General features: G+C 62.9%; 2 protein-coding genes and 1 non-coding gene across 3 annotated transcripts; 2 read left to right on the top strand and 1 right to left on the bottom strand.

Moving 5' to 3' along the window:
* Positions 1–7,775: 7,775 nt before the first annotated feature.
* LOC130599304 (calcium-binding protein 2-like) lies at positions 7,776–16,868 on the top strand. Its single transcript, XM_057409675.1, has 6 exons — positions 7,776–8,076; positions 10,818–10,848; positions 15,100–15,243; positions 15,319–15,428; positions 16,594–16,741; positions 16,840–16,868. The coding sequence occupies exons 1-6, from the start codon at positions 7,855–7,857 to the stop codon at positions 16,866–16,868; spliced, it is 684 nt and encodes a 227-aa protein (XP_057265658.1). The 5' UTR covers positions 7,776–7,854.
* A 2,213-nt stretch (positions 16,869–19,081) lies between these two features.
* On the top strand, positions 19,082–19,154 carry TRNAK-UUU (transfer RNA lysine (anticodon UUU)). The gene has a single exon. It is a non-coding gene; the product is annotated as a tRNA-Lys (tRNA).
* Positions 19,155–20,097: 943 nt separating this feature from the next.
* OSBP (oxysterol binding protein) lies at positions 20,098–27,161 on the bottom strand. The gene is made up of 14 exons (XM_057409677.1): positions 26,842–27,161; positions 25,335–25,543; positions 24,157–24,404; positions 22,955–23,153; positions 22,693–22,795; positions 22,526–22,580; positions 22,277–22,408; positions 21,931–22,176; positions 21,721–21,841; positions 21,517–21,620; positions 21,309–21,404; positions 21,036–21,217; positions 20,744–20,964; positions 20,098–20,270 (listed from the first exon to the last, which is right to left on the bottom strand). The coding sequence occupies exons 1-14, from the start codon at positions 27,156–27,158 to the stop codon at positions 20,128–20,130; spliced, it is 2,376 nt and encodes a 791-aa protein (XP_057265660.1). The 5' UTR covers positions 27,159–27,161; the 3' UTR covers positions 20,098–20,127.
* Between the last annotated feature and the right edge of the window lie 6 nt (positions 27,162–27,167).

The following is a 27,167-nucleotide window of genomic DNA, read 5'->3' as shown; positions in this document are numbered from 1 at the left end:
GGAAAATGGGGAGCACCCAGCATGAGCGCCCCAGGGATGTGGGACCCGCTATGGGGTTGTGCGGTCCCGTCCCCATCCCTGCATCCGCTCCCCGCCCCGGGTAAAGGGCGGCTCGGCTCCGCCCCGAGCGGGAAGAGGGAGCTGCCCTGTGCCCGTCGGGCAAAGGGATCTGCCCTGCCCCGTGGTGTGGGGCTGGGGGACAGGGAGGGGCATTGGGGGGGGGGGGGCAATGGGGAGAGAAAGGGGAGGAGTGTGGGGTGATGGGATGGGGGGGTCCTGGGGGGTTATGGGGATGGGGATGGAGACAGGGCCAGGGGATGGGGACAGAAAGGAGGGCAGGTATGGCCTGTCAGGATGGGGATGGGATGGGATGGGATGGGATGGGATGGGATGGGATGGGATGGGATGGGATGGGATGGGATGGGATGGCCCCACTGGGTAAGGGGATGGAGATAAGGATAGGGGATGGGGTCAGAAAGGAGGGCAGGTATGGCCTGTCAGGATGGGGATGGGATGGGATGGGATGGGATGGGATGGGATGGGACGGGACGGGACGGGATGGGATGGGATGGCCCCACTGGGTTAAGGGGATGGAGATAAGGATAGGGGATGGGGACAGAAAGGAGGGCAGGTATGGTCTGTCAGGATGGGGATGGGATGGCCCCACTGGGTAAGGGGATGGGGATGGGATGGGGGTGGCCCCACTGGGTTAAGGGGATTGAGATAAGGATAGGGGATGGGGACAGAAAGGAGGGCAGGTATGGTCTGTCAGGATGGGGATGGGATGGGATGGCCCCACTGGGTAAGGGGATGGGGATGGAGATGGGGACAGGGGATGGGGTGGCCTCCCTGGGTTAAGGGGATGGAGATGAGGATAGGGGATAGGGACAAGGAATGGGGACAGGGATGGCCCTGCTGGGTAAGAATATGGGGACAGGCTAAGGGGTGAGCCCACTCCGTAAAGGGACAGGCATGGGAATGGGGTCAAGTATGAGGAGGAGGTGGCCTCTCTGAGTAAAGGAACAGGGATAAGAATGAGGACAGGGGATGGGAATGGGGACAGGGATGGGGCAGAGAATGGGGACAGGGATGGGGTGGCCCCACTGTGTAAGGGGACAGGGATGGGACAGGGATGGGACAGGGATGGGGTGTCCTCACTGTGTAAGGGGACAGGGATGGGATAGGGATGGGGACAGGGATGGGGTGGCCTCACTGTGTAAGGGGACAGGGATGGGGACAGGGATGGGGACAGGGATGGGACAGGGATGGGGACAGGGATGGGGTGTCCTCACTGTGTAAGGGGACAGGGATGTGGGGACAGGGATGGGGACAGGGATGGGACAGGGATGGGGACAGGGATGGGGACAGGGATGGGATGGGCACAGGTAAATTGTAATGGATGGGGACAGGGATGGGGACAGGGATGGGATGGCCTCACTGTGTAAGGGTACAGGGATGGGGTGGCCTCACTGTGTAAGGGTACAGGGATGGGACAGGGATGGGGACAGAGAATGAGGACAGGGATGGGTTGGCCCCACTGTGTAAGGGGACAGGGATGGGGACAGGGATGGGACAGGGATGGGACAGGGATGGGGACAGGGATGGGGACAGGGATGGGACAGGGATGGGACGGGGATGGGGACAGGGATGGGGTGTCCTCACCGTGTAAGGAAACAGGAATGCAAATGAGGATGGGATGGGGACAGGGAATGGGGACAGGGATGGGGACAGGGATGGGGACAGGGATGGGGACAGGGAATGGGGACAGGGATGGGGACAGGGATGGGGTGTCCTCACCGTGTAAGGAAACAGGAATGCAAATGAGGATGGGATGGGGACAGGGAATGGCGACAGGGAATGGGGACAGGGATGGGGACAGGGATAGGGACAGGGAATGGCGACAGGGATGGGACAGGGATGGGACAGGGATGGGGACAGGGATGGGGTGTCCTCACCGTGTAAGGAAACAGGAATGCAAATGAGGATGGGATGGGGACAGGGAATGGCGACAGGGAATGGGGACAGGGATGGGGACAGGGAATGGGGACAGGGATGGGGACAGGGATGGGGACAGGGATGGGACAGGGATGGGGACAGGGATGGGGACAGGGATGGGACAGGGATGGGGACAGGGATGGGGACAGGGATGGGATGGGGACAGGGACATTGGATTGGATGGGGACAGGGATGGGGACATGGGATGGGTACAGGGATGAGGACAGGGATGGGGACAGGGATGGGGTGTCCTCACCGTGTAAGGAAACAGGAATGCAAATGAGGATGGGATAGGGACAGGGAATGGCGACAGGGATGGGACAGGGATGGGACAGGGATGGGGACAGGGATGGGGTGTCCTCACCGTGTAAGGACACAGGAATGCAATTGAGGTTGGGATGGGGACAGGGATTGGCGACAGGGAATGGGGACAGGGATGGGGACAGGGAATGGGGACAGGGATGGGACAGGGATGGGGACAGGGATGGGGACAGGGATGGGACAGGGATGGGGACAGGGATGGGGACAGGGAATGGGGACAGGGAATGGGGACAGGGATGGGACAGGGATGGGGACAGGGATGGGGACAGGGATGGGGACAGGGAATGGGGACAGGGATGGGGACAGGGATGGGGACAGGGATGGGGACAGGGATGCGGACAGGGATGGGGACAGGGATGAGGACAGGGATGGGGACAGGGAAGGGGACAGGGAGGGGGCCAGGGATGGGACAGGGATGGGGACAGGGATGGGGACAGGGATAGGGACAGGGGTGGGGACAGGGATGGTGACAGGGATGGGGACAGGGATGGGGACAGGGGTGGGGACAGGGATGGGGACAGGGATGGGGACAGGGATGGGGACAGGGATGGGGACAGGGATGGGACAGGGATGGGGACAGGGATGCGGACAGGGATGGGGACAGGGATGGGACAGGGAATGGGGACAGGGATGGGACAGGGATGGGGACAGGGATGCGGACAGGGATGGGGACAGGGATGCGGACAGGGATGGGGACAGGGATGGGGACAGGGATGGGGACAGGGATGGGGACAGGGAATGGGGACAGGGATGGGGACAGGGAATGGGGACAGGGATGGGGACAGGGACAAGGGATGGGGACAGGGCACGGGACGGCCCCACCGTGTAGGGGGCCAGGGACGGGGCCGGGGGGACCCCGCTGGGTCAGGCTGGGGCTGGGGACCCCCGGGAAGGAGACCGGGGGGTACCCGGGGGACAGGGATGGGGCCGGGGCCGTCGCTCCGGATGCGGGTCCGCCCCCCCCCATTGCCCCGGTCCCGCACGGGGGGGGTCGGTCCCGCACTCACCGGGGCCGGGGGGGGGCAGCGGCGGCGGCGGCAGCGCGGGCGGGGGCGGGGGCAGGAAGTGAGCGGGGCCGGACCGCACCGCGCATGCGCCACGGAACGGAGGGGGGGGGGGGGGGGGGGAACCGGGGGAGGAGCGGGACCGGGAGGGGGCGGGACCGGGGGGCAAAGGGGGCGGGACCCGCAACTGGGATGGGGGGGAACCGGGAGGGGCTTATGGGGCTACTGATGGGGGGTGGCGATGGGGGGCACCGGGGTGGGGATGGGTGATACAGGGGTGATGATGGGTGACATCGGGGTGGTGATGGGTGACATCGGGGTGGTGATGGGTGACATCGGGGTGGTGATGGGTGATACCGGGGTGGCGATGGGTGACACCGGGGTGGTGATGGGTGACATCGGGGTGGTGATGGGTGATACCGGGGTGGCGATGGGTGATACCGGGGTGGTGATGGGTGACATCGGGGTGGTGATGGGTGACATCGGGGTGGTGATGGGTGATACCGGGGTGGTGATGGGTGACACCGGGGTGGTGATGGGTGATACCGGGGTGGTGATGGGTGACACCGGGGTGGTGATGGGTGACACCGGGGTGGTGATGGGTGACATCGGGGTGGTGATGGGTGACACCGGGGTGGTGATGTGTGACACCGGGGTGATGATGGGTGACACCGGGGTGGTGATGGGTGACACCGGGGTGATGATGGGTGATACAGGGGTGATGATGGGTGACACCGGGGTGGGGATGTGTGACACCGGAGGCACAGTGTGAGGTGACACCGGGGTGATGGATGGCACGGAGATGGCAGCGGCGGCCGGCATGGGGGTGACAGTGGTGGACGGCATAGGGATAACGGTGGGCAGCACAGGGGTGATGGTGGTGGGTGGCACTCGGGTGGCAGTGGGTGACACTGGGGTGATAGCAGTGGGTGACACTGGGTTGGTAATGGCAAGTGGCACAGTGGTGGCAGTGGGTGGCACAGCACTGCCAATGGCGGGTGCCACAGTGGCAGCGGGTGACCCAGTGGTGGCAGTGAGTGCCACAGCGGTGACGGTGGCGAGTGGCACAGCAGTGGCTGCAGGTGATGCAGCAGTGTCGGTGGTGAATGCAGTGGCAGTGGATGCCATATGGGTGCTGGTGGTGGATGCAGTGGCAGTGGATGCCATATGGGTGCCAGTGGTGGATGCAGTGGCAGTGGATGCCATACAGGTGCTGGTTTTGGATGCAGTGGCAGTGGATGCCATAGGGGTGCCAGTGGTGGATGCAGTGGCAGTGGCTGCCATAGCGGTCCCGGTGGTGGATGCAGTGGCAGTGGATGCCATAGCAGTGCCAAGGGTGGATGCAGTGGCAGTGGATGCCATACGGATGCCGGCAGTGGATGCAGTGGCAGCGGATGCCATAGGGATGCCGGCGGTGGATGCAGTGGCAGGGGATGCCATAGCAGTGCCAGTGGTGGATGCAGTGGCAGCGGATGCCATAGGGATGCCGGTGGTGGATGCAGTGGCAGCGGATGCCATAGGGATGCCGGCGGTGGATGCCATAGGGATGCCGGCGGTGGATGCCATAGGGATGCCGGCAGTGGATGCAGTGGCAGCGGATGCCATAGGGATGCCGGCGGTGGATGCCATAGGGATGCCGGCGGTGGATGCCATAGGGATGCCGGCGGTGGATGCAGTGGCAGCGGATGCCATAGGGATGCCTGCGGTGGATGCCATAGGGATGCCGGTGGTGGATGAAGTGGCAGCGGATGCCATAGGGATGCCTGCGGTGGATGCCCCCGCGGTGGCAGCGGATGACTCCCCGGGTACCACGGCCGCCCCGAGGGCGCGCAGGGCGCGGGCAGCGCAGTGGCAGGCGCGGGTGCCGAGCAGGAGGTAGAGGCAGGGGTTGAGGCAGCTGCTGAGGTTGAAGGCGAGCCCCAGCGGGTAGAGGAGGTGCTCGGGGGCCGGGGGGCCCAGCAGCACGGCGAGCTGCGCGGCTTGGAACGGGAGGTGCAGCCCCACGTAGGCGCTCAGCGTGGCCCCCACGATGCACTGGAACCGCGTGGCGGGGCGGCCGCGGGGCCTGCGCCGGCACCGCACCAGCACCAGCGCCGCGCCGTGGCTCAGCACCACGACGGCGAAGGGCAGGAGCCCCTCCAGCAGCACCTCGAGCCAGCGCAGCGGCACCTCCCAGGCTCCCCGCTCGCTGCGGCACACGGAGAAGCCCGGCAGCGCCTCCTCCGTTACCGACAGCGCAGCCTCCGGGATGCCGCAGCCGCCGGCCAGCAGCCAGGCACCGGCGCACAGCGCCGCCGGTAAGCGAAGGCCGGCCGGCGGCAGCGGTACCAGAACGGGACGGCCACCAGCAAGCAGCGGTCCAGGCTGATGGCAGCCAGCAGGAAGAGGCTGCTGTAGTAGCCCAGCGCGTAGAGGAACTGATGGAGGCGGCAGCAGTGCGCGTCCAGCAGCCACCGGTAGTCGTTGGCCGCCGACCAGATCTGCAGCAAGGAGTTGCTGAGGAAGAGGAAGTCGGAGGCGGCCAAGCCGAAGATGAAGGCGGCCAAACCGCGGCACCGCAGCCGCCAGCCCGTCAGCCACAGGGTGACGGCGTTGGCCGGGAGCCCCAGCACGGCGCAGGCCACCAGGAGATGGGTGTCCCACCATAGGGCATCGTAGGGCGGCAGGGTCGGGGTGGGCAGCACGGTGCCGTTCCACGGCTCCATCGGCCCGGTTCTATGGGCAGCAGGGGGGTGTCTCAGGTGTGGGGTGTCAACCACGCCGGCGTCACCCCTCCGGTGTCATCCCTTCTGGTGTCACCTCCACCCCGTGTCATCCCCAATGGTGGTACCCCAAGCCCATCCCATGTCACCGCAGCACCACACAGGCCCCAGACCCACAGCAGCCTGGTTTTCCCCTGCCCTACCATCATTTTGGGGCGTCCCCCCCTCCATGTCCTGTGGCATCCTTGTCCCCTATTGGCGGTATCACCCCATCATGCCATTGAGCCTGGAGATACCCCACGCCAGGGGTCCAAGACCCCACCAGCTCCTACACTGGGGTTCAAGGGGGGTAAAGAGTGTAGGACCTACCTCAATGGTGGGAAGAGCTCGGGAGAGGCAGCGGATGGGGGGCACCCGGTTATGGGGTGTCCTCTGTGTGTGTGTGTGACAGTGGGAGGAGCCGCAGTGTCCCCACAATGGCATCTCTGATGCGCTGGCTTCCTGCTGCCACCCGCCCTATGTGATGGTATCAGGGACATGGGGGGACAGCCCGGGCCTGCCTTGTCACAGCCCTGCTGGGGACATGGTGGGGACACGGGGGAGAGCGATGGGGACACGGGTTGGGGACGTGAGTGCTGGGGGCACTGGTGGTGGCCATGGGGGGCCAGCGCTAGGGATGTGGGTCTTGTCCTCATAGGATTGTCTCCCATGGGAGATTCCCCCAGTGGTGCATGTCCCCGTGGCACTGTCCCCCGTGGCAGATGGTGACCATGGGGTGTCCCCACTGGGGCCATGGGTTGGTGCTGGGGCCATGGATGGTGTCCATGGGGTGTCCCCACACTGGGACCATGGGTTGGTGCTGGGGGCATGGATGGTGTCCATGGGGTGTCCCCACACTGGGACCATGGGTTGGTGCTGGGGGCATGGATGGTGTCCATGCGGAGTCCCATTGAAGCCATGGATGGTGTCTATGGGGTGTCCCCACTGGGGCCATAGGTTGGTGATGGGGCCATGGATGGTGTCCATGGGGAGTCCCATTGAAGCCATGGATGGTGCCTATGGGGTGTCCCCACTGGGGCCATGGGTTGGTGCTGGGGACATGGATGGTGTCCATGGGGTGTCCCCACTGGGGCCATGGGTTGGTGCTGGGGCCATGGATGGTGTCCATGGGGTGTCCCCACTGGGGCCATGGGTTGGTGCTGGGGACATGGATGGTGTCCATGGGGAGCCCCATTGGGGCCATGGATGGTGTCCATGGGGTGTCCCATTGAGGCCATGGATGGTGTCTATGGGGTGTCCCCACTGTTGCCATGGGTTGGTGCTGGGGCCATGGATGGTGTCTATGAGGGGTCCCCACTGTTGCCATGGGTTGGTGCTGGGGCCATGGATGGTGTCCATGGGGTGTCCCCACTGGGGCCATGGGTTGGTGCTGGGGCCATGGATGGTGTCTATGGGGTGTCCCATTGAGGCCATGGATGGTGTCTATGGGGTGTCCCCACTGTTGCCATGGGTTGGTGCTGGGGACATGGATGGTGTCTCTGGGGGTCCCCATTGGGGCCATGGATGGTGCCCACGGGGAGTCCCCATTGGGTCAGAGCCAGCACGGGGTGACCCCAGGACAGGTACCGGGGTCCCAGCAGCGCCGGGGGCGCCGTGGCCGTGGGGCAGGTCCCGGTGCCCGTTTCTTGCCGTTAATCCCCGTTAATTGGCTTTGCAGCCCCCGGGCACACGGGAGGAGGAGGAGGACGGGGGGGGCACCGGGGGTAAGAGGATTTCCTGCTCCCTCTTAAGGCTCGGTCCTCGCCCGGCGCTGCTCCTGCCCAGCGGCCCCGATGCCGCGCAGCCGAGGGGACAAGGGGACCCCCAAGGGCACGGGAAAGGACGGGGACAAAACCGCCCCCCCCCGGCCCCCCGAGGACGGCGGCAGCCGGAGCCCAGGGGCCGAGCCCCGGCACAGCGGGCACGGGCACCGGAGCGGGCGGAAGGGAGCCGGGGACCCCCATGCGGCCGCCGCCAAAACGTATTCGCCCTTCCTGAACACGGTGTTCGGCAAGGTGGGGGCAAGGGGGCGGGAGGGGGGCGAGGGGGAGCGGGGGGGATGTAGGGATGAGGTTGGGATGCTGTGGGATCATTGGGATGGAGGGGACGTGGGGATGAGGTTGGGATGCTGTGGGATCATTGGGATGGAGGGGATGTGGGGATGAGGTTGGGATGCTCTGGGATCATTGGGATGGAGGGGATGTGGGGATGAGGTTGGGGATGCTCTGGGATCATTGGGATGAAGGGGACGTGGGGATGAGGTGGGGATGCGCTGGGATCATTGGGATGGAGGGGACGTGGGGATGAGGTGGGGATGCGCTGGGATCATTGGGATGGAGGGGACGTGGGGATGAGTTTGGGGATGCTCTGGGATCATTGGGATGAAGGGGACACAGGGATGAGGTTGGGGATGCTCTGGGATCCCAGGGATGGAGGGGACACAGGGATGAGGTTGGGGATGCTCTGGGATCATTGGGATGGAGGGGATGTGGGGATGAGGTTGGGGATGCTCTGGGATCATTGGGATGAAGGGGACACGGGGATGAGGTTGGGGATGCTCTGGGATCATTGGGATGGAGGGGACGTGGGGATGAGGTGGGGATGCTCTGGGATCAGTGGGATGGAGGGGACGTGGGGATGAGGTTGGGGATGCTCTGGGATCCCAGGGATGGAGGGGATGTGGGGATGAGGTTGGGGATGCTCTGGGATCATTGGGATGAAGGGGACACAGGGATGAGGTTGGGGATGCTCTGGGATCATTGGGATGGAGGGGACGTGGGGATGAGGTTGGGGATGCTCTGGGATCCCAGGGATGGAGGGGATGTGGGGATGAGGTTGGGATGGTCCTGGACCATGGGGATGGAGGGACATGGGGATGAGGTTGGGATGCTCTGGGATCATTGGGATGGAGGGGACGTGGGGATGAGGCTGGGGATGCTCTGGGATCATTGGGATGGAGGGGACGTGGGGATGAGGTTGGGGATGCTCTGGGATCATTGGGATGGAGGGGACGTGGGGATGAGGTTGGGGATGCTCTGGGATCATTGGGATGGAGGGGACGTGGGGATGAGGTTGGGATGCTCCTGGACCATGGGGATGGAGGGGACATGGGGATGAGGTTGGGATGCTCTGGGATCATTGGGATGAAGGGGACCCGGGGATGAGGTTGGGGATGCTCTGGGATCATTGGGATGAAGGGGACACGGGGATGAGGTTGGGGATGCTCTGGGATCATTGGGATGGAGGGGACGTGGGGATGAGGTTGGGGATGCTCTGGGATCATTGGGATGAAGGGGACGTGGGGATGAGGTTGGGGATGCTCTGGGATCATTGGGATGGAGGGGACGTGGGGATGAGGTTGGGGATGCTCTGGGATAATTGGGATGGAGGGGACGTGGGGATGAGGTTGGGATGCTCCTGGACCATGGGGATGGAGGGGACATGGGGATGAGGTTGGGATGCTCTGGGATCATTGGGATGAAGGGGACACGGGGATGAGGTTGGGGATGCTCTGGGATCATTGGGTTGGAGGGGACGTGGGGATGAGGTTGGGGATGCTCTGGGATCATTGGGATGGCGGGGACGTGGGGATGAGGTTGGGGATGCTCTGGGATCATTGGGATGAAGGGGACACGGGGATGAGGTTGGGGATGCTCTGGGATCATTGGGATGGAGGGGACGTGGGGATGAGGTTGGGGATGCTCTGGGATCATTGGGATGGAGGGGACGTGGGGATGAGGTTGGGGATGCTCTGGGATCATTGGGATGAAGGGGACACAGGGATGAGGTTGGGGATGCTCTGGGATCATTGGGATGGAGGGGACACGGGGATGAGGTTGGGGATGCTCTGGGATCATTGGGATGGAGGGGACGTGGGGATGAGGTTGGGATGCTCTGGGATCATTGGGATGAAGGGGACACAGGGATGAGGTTGGGGATGCTCTGGGATCCCTGGGATGAAGGGGACGTGGGGATGAGGTTGGGGATGCTCTGGGATCATTGGGATGGAGGGGACGTGGGGATGAGGTTGGGGATGCTCTGGGATCATTGGGATGAAGGGGACACGGGGATGAGGTTGGGGATGCTCTGGGATCATTGGGATGAAGGGGGCACGGGGATGAGGTTGGGGATGCTCTGGGATCATTGGGATGAAGGGGACACGGGGATGAGGTTGGGGATGCTCTGGGATCATTGGGATGGAGGGGACGTGGGGATGAGGTTGGGGATGCTCTGGGATCATTGGGATGGAGGGGACGTGGGGATGAGGTTGGGGATGCTCTGGGATCATTGGGATGAAGGGGGCACGGGGATGAGGTTGGGGATGCTCTGGGATCATTGGGATGGAGGGGACGTGGGGATGAGGTTGGGGATGCTCTGGGATCATTGGGATGGAGGGGACGTGGGGATGAGGTTGGGGATGCTCCTGGACCCCCGGCGTGGGTGCTGGGCCAGCGCAGGGCCCCGGGGCCACCCCTGGGGAGGGGGCAGGGGGAGCTCTGCAGGGGGACGGGCGCTGCTCCCCCTCCCCAGGGTCCCAAATCCCCCCCAGCAGCACCCATGGGTGCCGGGCAGGTGCGGGGGGGGGGGCGGGAGGAGGGGCCCCGGGGCAAGGCTTTGCTCCAATCCCGTTAATCCCTCCCGCGGGGCTAATTCTGACCCAGCACGGGGAAGGTGACGGGGGGGGGGGAATAGGGGGGGGTGGTGCTGAGCCGGGGCTGAGGCTGGCCCCATCCCCCCCCGTGTGTGGCCGGTTCAGGAGCGGGAGCTGTCACCGGAGGAGCTGGATGGTGAGAGGGGACCGGGGGCACGGGGGGGCACGGGACATGGGGGGCAATGGGGCTATGGGGACATGACTATGGAGGGGTGTCCCATAGGGTGCAGTGCAATGGGGATGGGAGCCATAGAGGGCTCTGACGTGGGGTCAATGGTGCTATGGGGACATGACTATGGAGGGGTGTCCCATAGGGTGCAGTGCCATGGGGATGGGTGCCATGGATGGGTCTCCCATAGGGCACAGTGCAATAGGGATGGGCACCATAAAGGGCTCTGATGTGTGGGACAATGGTGCTATGGGGACATGCACTATGGAGGGGTGTCCCATAGGGTGTCAGTGCCATGGGGATGGGCGCCATAGAGGGCTCTGCCATGGGGGACAATGGTGCTATGGGGAGATGCATCATGGAGGGGTTTCCCATAGGGTGGCAGTGCCATGGGGATGGGTGCCATAGAGGGCTCTGCCATGGGGGACAATGGGGCTATGGGGACATGACTATGGAGGGGTGTTCCATAGGGTGTCAGTGCCATGGGGATGGGAGCCATAGACGGCTCTGCCATGGGGGACAATGGTGCCATGGGGAGATGCACCATGGAGGGGTGTCCCATAGGGTGCAGTGCCATGGGGATGGGTGCCATGGATGGGTCTCCCATAGGGCACAGTGCAATAGGGATGGGCACCATAAAGGGCTCTGATGTGTGGGACAATGGTGCTATGGGGACATGCACTATGGAGGGGTGTCCCATAGGGTGTCAGTGCCATGGGGATGGGCGCCATAGAGGGCTCTGCCATGGGGGGACAATGGTGCTATGGGGACGTGCACTATGGAGAGGCAGTGCAATGGGGATGGGTGCCATAGAGGGCTCTGCCATGGGGGACAATGGTGCCATGGGGAGATGCACCATGGAGGGGTGTCCCATAGGGTGGCAGTGCAATGGGGATGGGCGCCATAGAGGGCTCTGACGTGGGGACAATGGTGCTATGGGGACATGAAATATGGAGGGGTGTCCCATAGGGTGCAGTGCAATGGGGATGGGTGCCATGGATGGGTCTCCTATAGGGTGTACTGCAATGGGGATGGGCACCATCGATGGATCCCCTATAGGGTGCAGTGCAATGGGGATGGGCACCATGGATGGATCCCCTATAGGGTGCAGTGCAATGGGGATAGGCAACATAGTGGGCTCTGCCATGGGGGACAATGGTGCCATGGTGACATGCGCTATGGAGGGGTGTCCCATAGGGTGGCAGTACCATGGGGCTGGGTGCCATAGAGGGCTCTGCCATGGGGGACAATGGTGCTATGGGGAGATGCACCATGGAGGGGTGTCCATAGGGTGCAGTGCAATGGGGATGGGCGCCATGGATGGATCCCCTATAGGGTGCAGTGCAATAGGGATGCGTGCCATAGAAGGCTCTGCCATGGGGGACAATGGTGCTATGGGGACATGACTATGGAGGGGCAGTGCCATGGGGATGGGCGCCATAGAGGGCTCTGCCATGGGGGACAATGGTGGTATGGGGACATGAAATATGGAGGGGTGTCCCATAGGGTGTCAGTGCCATGGGGACGGGTGCCATAGAGGGCTCTGCCATGGGGGACAATGGTGCCACGGGGACATGAAATATGGAGGGGTCTCCCATAGGGTGTCAGTGCCATGGGGATGGGTGCCATGGATGGGTCTCCCATAGGGCACAGTGCAATAGGGATGGGCACCATAAAGGGCTCTGATGTGTGGGACAATGGTGCTATGGGGACATGCACTATGGAGGGGTGTCCCATAGGGTGTCAGTGCCATGGGGATGGGCGCCATAGAGGGCTCTGCCATGGGGAACAATGGTGCTATGGGGACATGAAATATGGAGGGGTGTCCCATAGGGTGCAGTGCAATGGGGATGGGCGCCATGGATGGATCCCCTATAGGGTGCAGTGCAATAGGGATGCGTGCCATAGAAGGCTCTGCCATGGGGGACAATGGTGCTATGGGGACATGCACTATGGAGGGGTGTCCCATAGGGTGCAGTGCAATGGGGATGGGTGCCATAGAGGGCTCTGCCATGGGGGACAATGGTGCCATGGGGAGATGCACCATGAATGGATCTCCCATAGGGTGCAGTGCAATGGGAATAGGCACCATGAATGGATCTCCCATGGGGGACAGTGCCATGGGGATGGGCATGGTGGAGGGACAGTAGTGCCAATAAGGACATGTGCAACGCATGGGTCTGCCATGGGGTGAAATGCTATGGGGATACATGCTATGGAGGGATCATCCAATGGGGACAATGGTACTGACATGAAAGGATCTCCAATGGGGTTCAGTGCCATAGGGATGGGTGCCATGGAAGGGTCTCCAAAGGGGTTCAGTGCCATAGGGATGGGTGCCATGGAAGGGTCTCCAATGGGTGCAGTCCCATAGGGATGGGTGCCATGGAAGGGTCTCCAATGGGTTCAGTGTCATAGGGATGGGTGCCATGGAAGGGTCTCCAATGGGTTCAGTGCCATAGGGATGGGTGCCATGGAAGGGTCTCCAATGGGTGCAGTGCCATAGGGATGGGTGCCATGGAAGGGTCTCCAAAGGGGTTCAGTGCCATAGGGATGGGTGCCATGGAAGGGTCTCCAATGGGTGCAGTGCCATAGAGATGGGTGCCATGGAAGGGTCTCCAATGGGTTCAGAGCCATAGGGATGGGTGCCATGGAAGGGTCTCCAATGGGTTCAGAGCCATAGGGATGGGTGCCATGGAAGGGTCTCCAATGGAGTTCAGTGCCATAGGGATGGGTGCCATGGAAGGGTCTCCAATGGGTTCAGTGTCATAGGGATGTGTGCCATGGAAGGGTCTCCAATGGGTTCAGTGCCATAGGGATGGGTGCCATGGAAGGGTCTCCAATGGGTTCAGAGCCATAGGGATGGGTGCCATGGAAGGGTCTCCAATGGGTTCAGTGTCATAGGGATGGGTGCCATGGAAGGGTCTCCAATGGGTTCAGTGCCATAGGGATGGGTGCCATGGAAGGGTCTCCAATGGGTGCAGTGCCATAGGGATGGGTGCCATGGAAGGGTCTCCAATGCAGTTCAGTGCCATAGGGATGGGTGCCATGGAAGGGTCTCCAAAGGGGTTCAGTGCCATAGGGATGGGTGCCATGGAAGGGTCTCCAATGGGTTCAGTGCCTTAGGGATGGGTGCCATGGAAGGGTCTCCAATGGGTTCAGTGCCATAGGGATGGGTGCCATGGAAGGGTCTCCAATGGGTTCAGTGTCATAGGGATGGGTGCCATGGAAGGGTCTCCAAAGGGGTTCAGTGCCATAGGGATGGGTGCCATGGAAGGGTCTCCAATGGGTGCAGTGCCATAGGGATGGGTGCCATGGAAGGGTCTCCAATGGGTTCAGAGCCATAGGGATGGGTGCCATGGAAGGGTCTCCAATGGGTGCAGTGCCATAGGGATGGGTGCCATGGAAGGGTCTCCAATGGGTGCAGTGCCATAGGGATGGGTGCCATGGAAGGGTCTCCAATGGGTTCAGTGCCATAGGGATGGGTGCCATGGAAGGGTCTCCAATGGGTTCAGTGTCATAGGGATGGGTGCCATGGAAGGGTCTCCAAAGGGGTTCAGTGCCATAGGGATGGGTGCCATGGAAGGGTCTCCATTGGGTTCAGTGCCATAGGGATGGGTGCCATGGAAAGGTCTCCAATGGGGTTCAATGCCATAGGGATGGGAGCCATGGAAGGGTCTCCATTGGGTTCAGTGCCATAGGGATGGGTGCCATGGAAAGGTCTCCAATGGGGTTCAATGCCATAGGGATGGGAGCCATGGAAGGGTCTCCATTGGGTTCAGTGCCATAGGGATGGGTGCCATGGAAAGGTCTCCAATGGGTTCAGAGCCATAGGGATGGGAGCCATGGAAGGGTCTCCATTGGGTTCAGTGCCATAGGGATGGGTGCCATGGAAAGGTCTCCAATGGGTTCAGAGCCATAGGGATGGGAGCCATGGAAAGGTCTCCAATGGGTTCAGAGCCATAGGGATGGGAGCCATGGAAGGGTCTCCAATGGGTTCAGAGCCATAGGGATGGGAGCCATGGAAGGGTCTCCATTGGGTTCAGTGCCATAGGGATGGGAGCCATGGAAGGGTCTCCATTGGGTTCAGTGCCTTGGGGCCACCACCCCATCACCCCATCAAGCGAGGAGCCTACTCCGGGGTGACGTGGGCCCAGGGGCACCCCACTGGGGGCGATCCATCGCCCTCCACCCCTGATGGGTGTCCCCGTGCCCCAGAGCTGCTGGACGCCTTCAAGGAGTTCGACACGGACCAGGATGGGTTCATCAGCTACAAGGACCTGGGCGCCTGCATGCGCACGCTGGGGTACATGCCCACCGAGATGGAGCTCATCGAGATCTCCCAGCACATCAAGATGAGGAGTGAGCGTGGGGCAGGCTATGGGGGGGCTATGGGGGGGGCTATGGGGCCCTGAGGTTATCCCTGCCCCACTGCAGTGGGCGGGCGAGTGGACTTTGAGGACTTCGTGCAGATGATGGGCCCGAAGCTGCGGGAGGAGACGGCTCACATGGTGGGCGTGCGGGAGCTCCGGATCGCCTTCCGAGAGGTGTGGATGTGGGGCACTGGGATATGGGGAGGGGATAGTGGGATGTGGGGGGACAGCGGCCATGCGGGGATCATGGCGAGGTCATGACCATGGGGGTGACCATGACCATGGTGACCATGGGAAGACCATGGGGTGATGGTGACCATAGGCATGGAGGGGATGAAGAACATGGGGAGACCATGGAGAAGACAGTGACATGGGATAGTCCATGGGGAGACCATGACCATGGGGGAATGGTGACCATGGGGGTAACCATAGGCATGGAGGCGATGATGACCATGGGAAGACCATGGGGTGACAGTGACTCTGGTGGGTACAATGACCATAGGCATGGAGGGGGACCATGGCCATGGGGAAACCATGGGGAAATGGTGACCATAGGCATGGAGGGGATGATGACCATGGCAAGACCTTGGTGAGGACAATGACCATGGGGATGGAGAAGACAGTGACCATGGGATGTCCATGGGGAGACCATGACCATGGGGGAATGGTGACCATGGGGGTAACCATAGGCATGGAGGCGATGATGACCATGGGAAGACCATGGGGTGACAGTGACTGTGGTGGGTACAATGACCATGGGGGTGCTCATAGGCATGGAGGGGGACCATGACCATGGGGAGCCCATGGGGAAATGGTGACCATAGGCATGGAGGGGAGACGACCATGGGAAGACCATGGTGGGGTCAATGACCATGGGGGTGTTGACAGGCATTGACAGGACAGTGACCATAGAAAGACTATGGGGTGATGGTGACCATGGAGGTGACCACAGGCAGGGAGAAGGCGATGACCATGGGAAGACCATGGTGGGGACAATGATCATGGGGATGGAGAAGACAGTGACCATGGGAAGACCATGGGGTGACAGTGACTGTGGTGGGTACAATGACCATGGGGGTGCTCATAGGCATGGAGGGGGACCATGACCATGGGGAGCCCATGGGGAAATGGTGACCACAGGCATGGAGGGGACGATGACCATGGCACAACCATGGTGGGGTCAATGACCATGGGGTGATGACAGTCATGGACAGGACAATGACCATAGGAAGACCATGGGGACACCACGACCACAGGGGACCGGTGACCATGGGGCTGACCACATGGGGCGCCCCTGGAGGGTGCCGTTGGTGTCCCCCCAACCCCGTGGGCCCCACAGTTCGACGCGAACGGGGACGGGGAGATCAGCAGTGGGGAGATGCGGGCGGCCATCGCGGCGCTGCTGGGCGAGCAGCTCAAGGCGCACGAGGTGGACGAGATCCTGCAGGACGTGGACCTCAATGGGGACGGGCGCGTGGACTTCGATGGTGAGGGGGGGTCCCTCCCCCATAGCCCCCCCATAGCCCCCCCCCCATGGCCACAGCTCAGCCCTGGGGTCCCCTCACACCCCCTTTGTCACCCGCAGAGTTCGTTATGATGCTGTCGTCCCGGTGATGAAGCCTGGGGACAAGGCGGGACCCCCCCTCCCTCCCCACAACCCGCCCCTGGTCCTGCCCAGCCCCAGCTCGCTGCCATCAGTAGGGGTCAGAGTGAACAACCGGAGCTGAGCCTGCAATGGGCAATGGGGCAGGGGTGGGACCCCGGTGGGGGCGATGGCAGGGCTGGGGACCAATAAACCCCCTGGATCGGAGCTGGGGGAGTGTCTGTTGGTCCATGGGGTGGGATTGGCACCAGCCCCAGCCCATCGTGAGCCATGGGGCAGTGCTGGGGTCCCATAGGGGATAAGGAGAGGCTGCTTGAACCCATGGGGGTGGGGGGGAGACAGGAGGAGAAGGCAGGAGCCAGGGTAGAGGCAGGGCTCAAGGGGTACAGGCAGAGGTCAATGGGTACAGTTAGAACTCAGTGGGTACAGGCAGAGGTCAATGGGTACAGGCAGGGTTCAAGGGGTACAGGCAGAGCTCAATGGGTACAGGCAGTGCTCAATGGCTACAGGTAGAGCTCAATGGGTACAGGCAGAGGTCAATGGCTACAGGTAGAGCTCAATGGCTACAGGTAGAGCTCAATGTGTACAGGCAGTGCTCAATGGCTACAGGTAGAGCTCAGTGGGTACAGGTAGAGCTCAATGGGTACAGGCAGTGCTCAATGGCTACAGGTAGAGCTCAGTGGGTACAGGTAGAGCTCAATGGGTACAGGCAGTGCTCAATGGCTACAGGTAGAGCTCAATGGGTACAGGCAGAGCTCAATGGGTGCAGGCAGAGCTCAATGGGTACAGGCAGAGCTCGAGGGGTGCAGGCAGAGCTCAATGGGTACAGGCAGGGTTCAAGGGGTACAGGCAGAGGTCAATGGGTACAGGCAGGGTTCAAGGGGTACAGGCAGTGCTCAATGGCTACAGTTAGAACTCAGTGGGTACAGGCAGAGGTCAATGGGTACAGGCAGGGCTCAATGGGTACAGGTAGAGCTCAATGGGTACAGGCAGAGCTCAATGGCTACAGGTAGAGCTCAATGGGTACAGGCAGTGCTCAATGGCTACAGGTAGAGCTCAGTGGGTACAGGTAGAGCTCAATGGGTACAGGCGGAGGTCAAGGGGCACAGGTAGAGCTCAATGGGTACAGGTAGAGCTCGAGGGGTACAGGCAGAGCTCAAAGGCCACAGGCAGAGCTCAAGGGGTACAGGCAGCGCTCAATGGGTACAGGCAGAGCTCAATGGGTACAGGCAGAGCTCAGTGGGTACGGGCAGGGCTCAATGGGTACAGGCAGAGCTCAGTGGGTACGGGCAGGGCTCAATGGGTACAGGCAGAGGTCAATGGGTACGGGCAGGGCTCAATGGGTACAGGCAGAGCTCAAAGGCTACAGGCAGAGCTCAAGGGGTACAGGCAGCGCTCAATGGGTACAAGCAGAGCTCAATGGGTACAGGCAGTGCTCAATGGCTACAGGCAGAGCTCAATGGGTACAGGCAGAGCTCAGTGGGTACAGGCAGAGCTCAATGGGTACGGGCAGGGCTCAATGGGTACAGGCAGAGCTCAATGGGTACAGGTAGAGGTCAGTGGGTACGGGCAGAGCTCAGTGGGTGCGGGCAGAGCTCAATGGGTGCAGGCAGAGCTCAATGGGTACGGGCAGAGCTCAATGGGTACGGGCAGAGCTTGAGGGGTACAGGCAGAGCTCAATGGGTGCAGGCAGAGCTCAATGGGTACAGGCAGAGGTCAATGGGTACAGGTAGGTCAATGCCAACCTGTGTTCCACCATTGGTTGGATGATCCATTGCTGTAACCAACCAGCCAATCAGCACCCCCAAACGAGCCGGCCAATCAGCACCCACTAACGAACGGGCACCGGAGTGGAATATCCGCTCAATGTGACGTATGCTCAAACCACTGCCCCGAGGGTCCCGGGTTCGAGTCCCGCCTCAGCCGCTGCTGCTCGCTGGGGAAGGGGAACACAGCACAGAGGGACCCCAGAACGGAGCCGTATGGGGCCAGCGTGGTGGGGACGAGGGGGAATGAGCCCCAAGGGGTTCTGGCAGCCCCCGGCTCCCTTTGCTTGTGGGGGACACAACAACAGCCCCCGGGACCCTCAAACTGAGGCGTTTTCGGGGGGGCAAAGAGGGTCCTGAACACTGGCATCAGGACCCAGGTAAAGGGGAGGAGGAGGAGGAGGAAGATGATGATGATGGCTGGGGACTGCGGGGCCCCCCCAAGCGCCCACAGGGCTGCCCGGATAGCTCAGCCGGTAGAGCATCAGACTTTTAATCTGAGGGTCCAGGGTTCAAGTCCCTGTTCGGGCGTGCTTCCCTTTACCTTTTTGGGGGGGGGGGGGGTGGTGCAGGAGGACCGAAGGGATGGGGGAATCCGTGAGCTGCCAAAGAACAGCGGGTACCCCAAAATCAGCCCGCCCCCAATCCCCATGGAGCAGGCGGAGCCGGGCTGGGGCAGTCACAGGTTTTAATTTAGTTTTTCCTGGAAAAAAAAAAAAAAAAAAGGGGAAAAAAAGGAAAAAAAAAAAAAAAAAAAGGCATCATCCACCCCCATTGCAGGTCTGGGGTGCAGGGACCCCCCCCGTGGGTCAGGTTTGGGGTGCAGGGACCCCCCCCCCCCAGCCCCTGTAGTGTTTGGGGGTGCAGGGTCCTGCTGCGCCCTAGGGAGAACCTGGGACCTCAACCCCCCCCCCCCTTGCCCTAAACCTACAGCGAAGGCACCTGGAGGGGGAGCCCCGTGTTTTTGGGGGGGGGGGCTACACAACACCCCAAACCCAAGGGTGATGTGGGCAGGGGGAGAAGGGGACCCCGGTTGCGCTCTACATATATATAATATACACCTATAGAACAGGCTGTGGGGCGTCTGCCCCCCACCCCCCCTCCCCGCACCCCAAATGTGTGGGGCTGAACGGGAACCAAATGATTAAGAGGGGGGGATGAGACCAAGGCCAGCCTCGGGCTCGCCCCGCTGCGCCCCCCCCGGGGCTCACAGGACCCATGGCCCCAGCCCCATAGCGCTATGGGAGGAAGGAGACCACCATGGTTTGGTGTGGGGGGGGTGTGTGTGTGTGTGTGTGGGGTCCTGCCGGCTCCCGTTCGCCCCATGGCAGCGAGGGCAGTGGATGGGGCTAAGGCACCCCCCGGCGAGGCGCAGGGAGGACGGGGTGGTTAAAACAGGCGATGGATGGAGGGAGGGATGGGATGGAGGGAGCCGGTCGGTGCCAGGGCTCTCAACCGGGCTTCCCTGCCCTCTGCTCCTCCTCCTCCTCCTCTTCCTCCTGGCTCAGAAAATGTCCGGGCAGAGGCTCCAGTCCTGCTTCTCTTTGCTCTCCCAGTACCCGCCCTTGTAGACGTGCGCCAGCTCCTGCGTGACCGGGTCCTTCCTGCGCTCGAACCACAGCGGCTTGTAGGGGTCGTAGGGGGTTCCTGGGGGCACGCAGGGAAGCGATGGGTCAGGATGCAGCCAAGGGCACCCATGGCACCGAGAGCAATGGGACGGTGCCCGCAGCCCGATGCCTGAATTGTTCCTCAGCTCCATCTAAACCTGCCCTGGTGCAGCTCGAGGCCGTTTCCTCTTGTCCCATCCCTTGTTCCTTGGGAGCAGAGCCCAGCCCCTCCTGGCTCCATCCTCCTCTCAGGCACTTGGAGGCAGCCATCAGGTCCCCCCTGAGCCTTCTCTTCTCCACACTGAACCCCCCAGCTCCCTCAGCCCTTCCCCATCACACTTGGGCTCCAGGCCCTGCTCCAGCTCCGTTCCCTTCTCTGGCCCCGCTCCAGCACCTCAAGGTCTCTCTTGCAGTGAGGGGCCCGGAGCTGAGCACAGGATTCGAGGTGCAGCCTCCCCAGTGCCCAGCACAGGGGCCCAATCCCTGCCCCGGTACCGGTGCCTCTTTCCTCACCATCCTCGGTGGCTCTGGCAGCTTCGGCCTCGCGTCTCTTGCGGCTCAGGCGCTGCTTCTCCTCCAGCCTCTGCTTCTCGGCGTTGGCCTCATCCCAGCGCCCGTTCTCCATGAGGCGCTGGTCCGGGCGCCGGCGGCTGTCGGTGGGCGCCGTGCCGCTCTCCGGCGCGTTCAGGGTCAGCGCCAGCTCCGAGAAGTAGTACATGTTCTCGGCGTACTTCCTACGGGAGCAGAGCGCCGTGCTCAGGCCCTAACCCGATCCAACCCCGATCCCTCCCCGTTCCCAACTCACGGCAGCGGGTTCCTCTTCCACAGCAGCACCCGGCTCTCCTCGGCCTCGTGGGCTCTCTGCCTTCCCTCGGCGCCGTTGTCGCCAGGGCCCAGGCTCACCCGGTAGCAATCCATCTTCTCATCCCAAGTGCCCAGCAGGACGAAATGCACCTTCCCGGCGGGGTCCGTCACCTCCCCGGTGACCTGATGGGACAAGGGACAGGGTGAAACACATCCCCTCTCCTTCCCGGATCCACGGGGAATCGCGTGCATCCCGCCTCGGGCCCTATCCCACCTTCCTCGCCACATCCCGGGAGAAGTAGCTGTAGGGAACGAACTTGAGGTTGCATTTGTCCCCCGTCTTGTGGTTGACGATCTCGATTTCACCTGACTGCAGGGAGGAGAGGCTCGGATCCAGCCCCATCGCCCGGGACGCGGAGGGATGGATGGGTCCGTGCTTCCCTGCACGCATCACACGTACAGGGCGGGGGTTTCCATCCCACCTGGTCGATCCAGAGCTTGCCCACGATGATGTTGTGCACGGTGGTGGTCACCTTCTTCCACGTGTAGTGGTTGCCAGTGGAGTGGAAGACGCAGTGGATGGTGCCTGAGGCGGCGGGGAGGCGCGTTGGGAGCCGTCCTTCAACCAACCCCATCACCCAACCACCCCACCACGTTCCCCCTTTCCCCAGGGCTCCGGCGCTCACCCAAAGGCATCACCGAGAGGTATTTGCCTCGGAACTTGCTGGTGATCTTGATCTCCTGGCGCAGCGTCCACCCGTGCTTGGAGTCAGCGTGATGGGCAGCGGCCGGGGGGTGATGGCTCACCTGGACCGGCAGCGGGGAGGGGGATAAATGGGTTCCAACCATCGCCATCAGGGCCCCGGGGGCTGGAGGAGCGGGGTGCAGGGGGTTACCTGCTCGCAGAGGGAGCGGTAGCCGCTCTCCTCCAAGCGGTCCAGCTCGAAGGTCTCGCCCAGGAGCGGGTTGAAGGGTTTGCTGGTGCGGAAGACGGTGGTGGAATAGGAGGAGACGGTGAAGGCGGCCACGTAGCAGAGCTGCTCCAAGGAGCTCTCGCACCGGGCCGCCCGGTCCAGCAGCTCGTGGTACTCCAGGTCCTCGGTCAAGCGCTGCAGCATGGACAGGGGCTCGTTGAAGTTCACCTGGAGGGGAGGAAAACAAAGAGGGGTGTTTTTTTTGGGGGGGGGGGGTGTTTCTGAGCTTCCCCCTCATCCCCATCCCATCCCCTCCGCTCGCACTCACAGGCATGGGGATCTTGGATAACTCCTTCCCGATGCAGTTCTTCATGATGCTCCAGAGGTTGAGGCTGTAGTTGGGTTTGTAAGGGATGCGGGTTCTCTTCTCCTTCTTGGTGTCTTCCACTTGGGGCTTGTACTGGGGTGGGAGGAAAGGTGAGCAGAGCTGCTGTAACCCCCCCCAACCCTCTGCAGCCACTGGGGTACCCCCTCATCCCATCCCAACCCACGCACACGGCATGGGAACCCCCATTACCTGCTCATCCAGGCTGATGTCGCTGCTGGTGCCACTGATGTTGCTGCCGGTCCTCCTGGAGAGGAAGAGGAGGAGAGGGGTGGAATCAGCCCCCAGCGGGATGCAGGCACAGTGTGTGTGTGTGTGTGTGTGTAGGGGGTGGTGTCACCCCAAAGACCAGCACTCACTTGTGGCCCATGCTCTCTGGCATGGGGATGATCTCCGGGGCATCGAAGAACTCATTGTCATCGTCTTCATCACTGAGGTCTCCTTTGGCAGGGCAGCAGGGGTCTGGGATGAGGGGAAGAGAGCAGATGAGATCCAAGTTCCAGCTGCATCCCGGTTAGCCCATAGATCCCCATCACTCCCTATCCCGCACCATGAACCCCATCTCACCCCACCACGGCTCAGTCCCCCTTCATCCAACCCCCCCCATGGCACCAACGGGACCTTTGGCAGCACCGCTGGTGCCGGAGGCGCCGGCAGGGAGCACGGTGGCCCCCCGGAAAGCCCTCTCCAGGTGGTTGTGCTGCTTGGCCAACTGCTCCAGGGTCTCCTCCAGGCGGATGCGCTGGTCCCGCTCGTGCTGCAGGGATTTCTGCCACTTCTTGCTGTGGGTCTGGGCCAGCAGCAGGAAATCCCGGCAGGCCTGAAGGGAAAACAGCGCCCCAAGGGCACGCTCAGAGCTCCCGTTGGGATTTGGGAATGTCGGTGCCTGGAGGCAGCGGGGTTTGGTCTCGGTTTCTGTTGGGGTTTCAGTAAGAGTCAGGTTTAAGTGGGAGCAGAGGGTGTTGGGTGGCCCCATCCTGCTCGAGGATGGGCTGGGGCTGAGCAGCTCGTGGTGACGTGGGCTTTGGGGGTGCCCTGGAACCCCACCATGGTGTGAGCCATGGGATGTGTTCCCTGAAGGACAGGAGGGGTGCAGAGGGATGTGGCCAGGCTGGATCCATGGGCTGAGCTCCAGCAGGGCTCGGTGCTGGGTCCTGCGCTTGGGCCACAGCAACCCCATGGAACGCTGCAGGCTTGGGAAGCTGTGCGTGGAAAAGGAGCTGAGCAGGAGCAGCTTGTGCCCAGGCAGCCAAGAAGCCCCCAGCATCCTGGTGCTGCACCAGCACCAGTGCGGCAGCAGGAGCAGGGCAGGGATTGGGCCCCTGTGCTGGGCACTGGGGAAGCTGCACCTCGAATCCTGTGCTCAGCTCCCGGCCCCTCACTGCAAGAGAGACCTTGAGGTGCTGGAGCGGGGCCAGAGAAGGGAACGGAGCTGGAGCAGGGCCTGGAGCCCAAGTGTGATGGGGAAGGGTTGAGGGAGCTGGGGGGTTCAGTGTGGAGAAGAGAAGGCTCAGGGGGGACCTGATGGCTGCCTCCAAGTGCCTGAGAGGAGGATGGAGCCAGGAGGGGCTGGGCTCTGCTCCCAAGGAACAAGGGATGGGACAAGAGGAAACGGCCTCAAGCTGCCCCAGGGCAGGTTTAGATGGAGCTGAGGAACAATTCCTGCCCCAGAGGGTGCTCAGGCATTGGAACAGGCTGCCCAGAGTCCCCATCCCCACGGGCGTTCAGGGGATGCCCCCCTTGGTGCCGTGGGTCCGCGGTGGCCGTGGGGCTGGAGCGGATGCTCTCCAAGGCCCTGGTGCGGGGCGGGCTGCAGGACTCACGTTGATCATGGCGTTGGAGGTGATGCGGAAGAGCGTGGCGCGTTCGTTCACTTGCTTGATCTTCTCGGTGCTGTCGGCGGGCAGGCGCAGGCTCTCGAGCTCGCTGAGCGAGCGCTGCAGGGCCGTGCCGTGCTTGGCGATGAGGTCGTTGCAGGTGCTCAGGTCCTCCACCTTGCTGGCCAGCGTGCGCAGCGTGCTCTGCAGCTCCGTCTTGTCCGTCTGCGGCACCGCCTCGTCCCCGGAGTCATCTGTGGGGTGGAAGGGGGGGGATAAAGGGGGTCAAGGGTGTGGGGTGGGGGGGGGGAGGGAATGGGCATGGGGGAGTTTGGGATGGAGCAGCTCTGCTCTGGAGCCAGGCTGGGAGAGCTGGGCTGGGGCAGCCTGGGGAAGAGAAGGCTCCTGAAGGGGAGACCTGAGAGCAGCTCCAGTGCCTGAAAGGGGCTGCAGGAAACCTGGAGAGGGGCTTGGGACAAGGGATGTAGGGACAGGCCAAGGGGAATGGCTTGAACCTGCCCGAGGGGAGACTGAGATGAGCTCTTAGGCAGAAGCTCTTCCCTGGGAGGGTGCTGAGGCGCTGGCACAGGGTGCCCAGAGAAGCTGTGGCTGCCCCATCCCTGGCAGTGCTCAAGGCCACAGGGGCTTGGAGCAAGCTGCTCCGGTGGAAGTGGTTGGGGTTGGAGCTGGATGAGCTTTAAGCCCCCTTCCAACCCAACCCACTCTGGGATTCTATGGATGCAGCAGCAGACCCCCATTCCCAAGGGCTGGAGCTGCACACGGGGCGCTCCCGTCCCCAGCATTCCAGATCGGGAACGCGGCAGCAGCTCGCAGCAGATGGCCCCTCTCCCGGCACAGCAGCAATGCCAGCAGTGAGGACCTCAGTGCCCGGAGCTGGCAGCTCCTCAAGCCAGAGCAGGCTGCCAAGATCCACGCGGATGGACCCAACAGCCCCTTCCCCACCCCTCTGCGGGTACCCGGTGCCGTTATCCCTGCGCAGCATCCCAAACCGGAGCTAGGGAGCCAGAGCAGGGAAGCGCAGGTTGGGTTTGCAGGCAGCAGCGAGCAACGGGAGCTTGGGAATGGGGAGAAGAGGTGGGATCGTGCCCTGGGGATGGGCACAAGGAGCCCGGGTGCAGAAAGGGGCGCTCGGGGTCCCCTTATGGGGTTTCCTTGGGCCGTACCTGACTCCTCCAGCATCTTGACGGCTTTGGCCTTGGCCAGCTCGAGGGCAGTGACCCAGCGCTGCCGCTCCACCTCGGAGCTGGCTTTGAGGTGATAGGTCTGAGCGCCGCCGTTGGAGATGATGAAGTTGCACGAGTCCTCCACGGTGATGTTGGCCGTGGCCAGGTTGATGGTGCCGCGGCACGTGTGCCGCATCTCCGCCTTGGAGCTGCGGAGGGGAGCGGGCACGGGGCACCGTGAGGCAGGATGGCACCCACACAGCCCAGGCGGGATGGGGGATTCCAACCCCAAAGGCAGAGCCAAACGGGAAGCGCCGATGGGAATGGGGTAAAGGCTGTTATAAGGGGGGGGTCGCAGCCCCCAGGAGCAGCCGTAGGAATCTGATCCCTGGTGAGCATCCTTAGGGAGCATCCTTGGAGAGCATCCTTAAGGAGCACCCTTAGGAACCCCCTTGGTGAGCACCCTTAGGGAGCATCCTTAGGGATCACCTTTAAGAACCTCCTTGGTGAGCACCCTTAGGGAGCATCCTTAGGGATCACCTTTAAGAACCCCCTTGGTGAGCATGCTTACGGAGCATCCTAAGGGGTCCCCTTGGTGAGCATCCTTAGGGATCATCCTTAGGGACCCCCCTGGTGAGCATCCTTAGGGAGCATCCTTAGGGACCCCCCTGGTGAGCATCCTTAGGGAGCATCCTTAGTGGTCCCCTTGGTGAGCACCCTTAGGGATCATCCTTAGGGATCCCCTTGGTGAGCACCCTTAGGGAGCATCCTCAGGGGTCCCCCTGGTGAGCATCCTTAGGGATCATCCTTACGGAACCCCCTGGTGAGCACCCTTAGGGATCATCCTTACGGATCCCCTTGGTGAGCACCCTTAGGGATCATCCTTAGCGACCCCCTTGGTGAGCACCTTTAGGGATCATCCTTAGGGACCCCCGTGGTGAGCACCCTTAGGGACCCCCGTGGTGAGCACCCTCAGGGGTCCCCTTGGTGAGCACCCTTAGGGATCATCCTTAGGGACCCCCGTGGTGAGCACCCTCAGGGGTCCCCTTGGTGAGCACCCTTAGGGATCATCCTTAGGGATCCCCCTTGGTGAGCACCCTCAGGGGTCCCCTTGGTGAGCACCCTTAGGGATCATCCTTAGGGATCCCCCTGCTGCCTCCACATCCCGGTACGGAGCAGGGCGAGGGCCCGGGCCAAGGCCGTGCCAGGCAGACGCACCCCTTCCACGTCAGCGGGGCTGGAGGGAGGGACACGGAGCCGCCGGGTCCCCCCCCCGGGTCCCCGCCTGTAACAGGAGCCCGCGGCTCCGGTTCCCCGCTGCATAACGAGGGTGCAGCCCGCCCTCAATGGGGCTCGGGTGGCACCGCGGGGCCCGGAGGGACAACGCGGCCACGGAGGGGCCTCGGGGGCACCAACACCCCCCTATAGACCCGGGCCCAAGGTCACACCGGAGCCCCATGGAGAAGGGGGGGGGGGGGGGCAAGCGGCGGGGCCCCCCGGTACGTACCGGTAGTAGCTGAGGAGCCCGTTGCTGAGCACGAACCATCGGCGCTGGTAGCCCTTGATGTAGTTGGTCCACTTGAAGAGCCACCCCTCGCGGGCCGAACCGGAACCGGAACCGGAGCCGCCCGTCCCGGAGCCAGCACCGGAGCCAGCACCGGAGCCGCCCCCCGGTGCCGCCGCCGGTGCCGGCCCCGCTCCGCCGCTCGCTGCCGGGGAGGGCAGCGCCGGGGCCGCGCCGGGAGCCGCGGGCAGCGCCATGGGCCCGGGCAGAGCCGCCGGGCCGGGCCCCGCGGCCGCCGCCGCCGCTCGCAGCTCCGCCATCGCCGCCGC

This window comes from Pezoporus wallicus, unplaced genomic scaffold, assembly GCF_028554395.1.
Source record: "Pezoporus wallicus isolate ANWC-B61680 ecotype Strahan unplaced genomic scaffold, APGP_CSIRO_Pwel_v1 contig_11411, whole genome shotgun sequence".
Classification (NCBI taxonomy): Eukaryota; Metazoa; Chordata; class Aves; order Psittaciformes; family Psittacidae; genus Pezoporus; species Pezoporus wallicus.
Note: the sequence above shows the minus strand (reverse complement) of the source record. Positions and strands in the feature narration are given on the sequence as shown.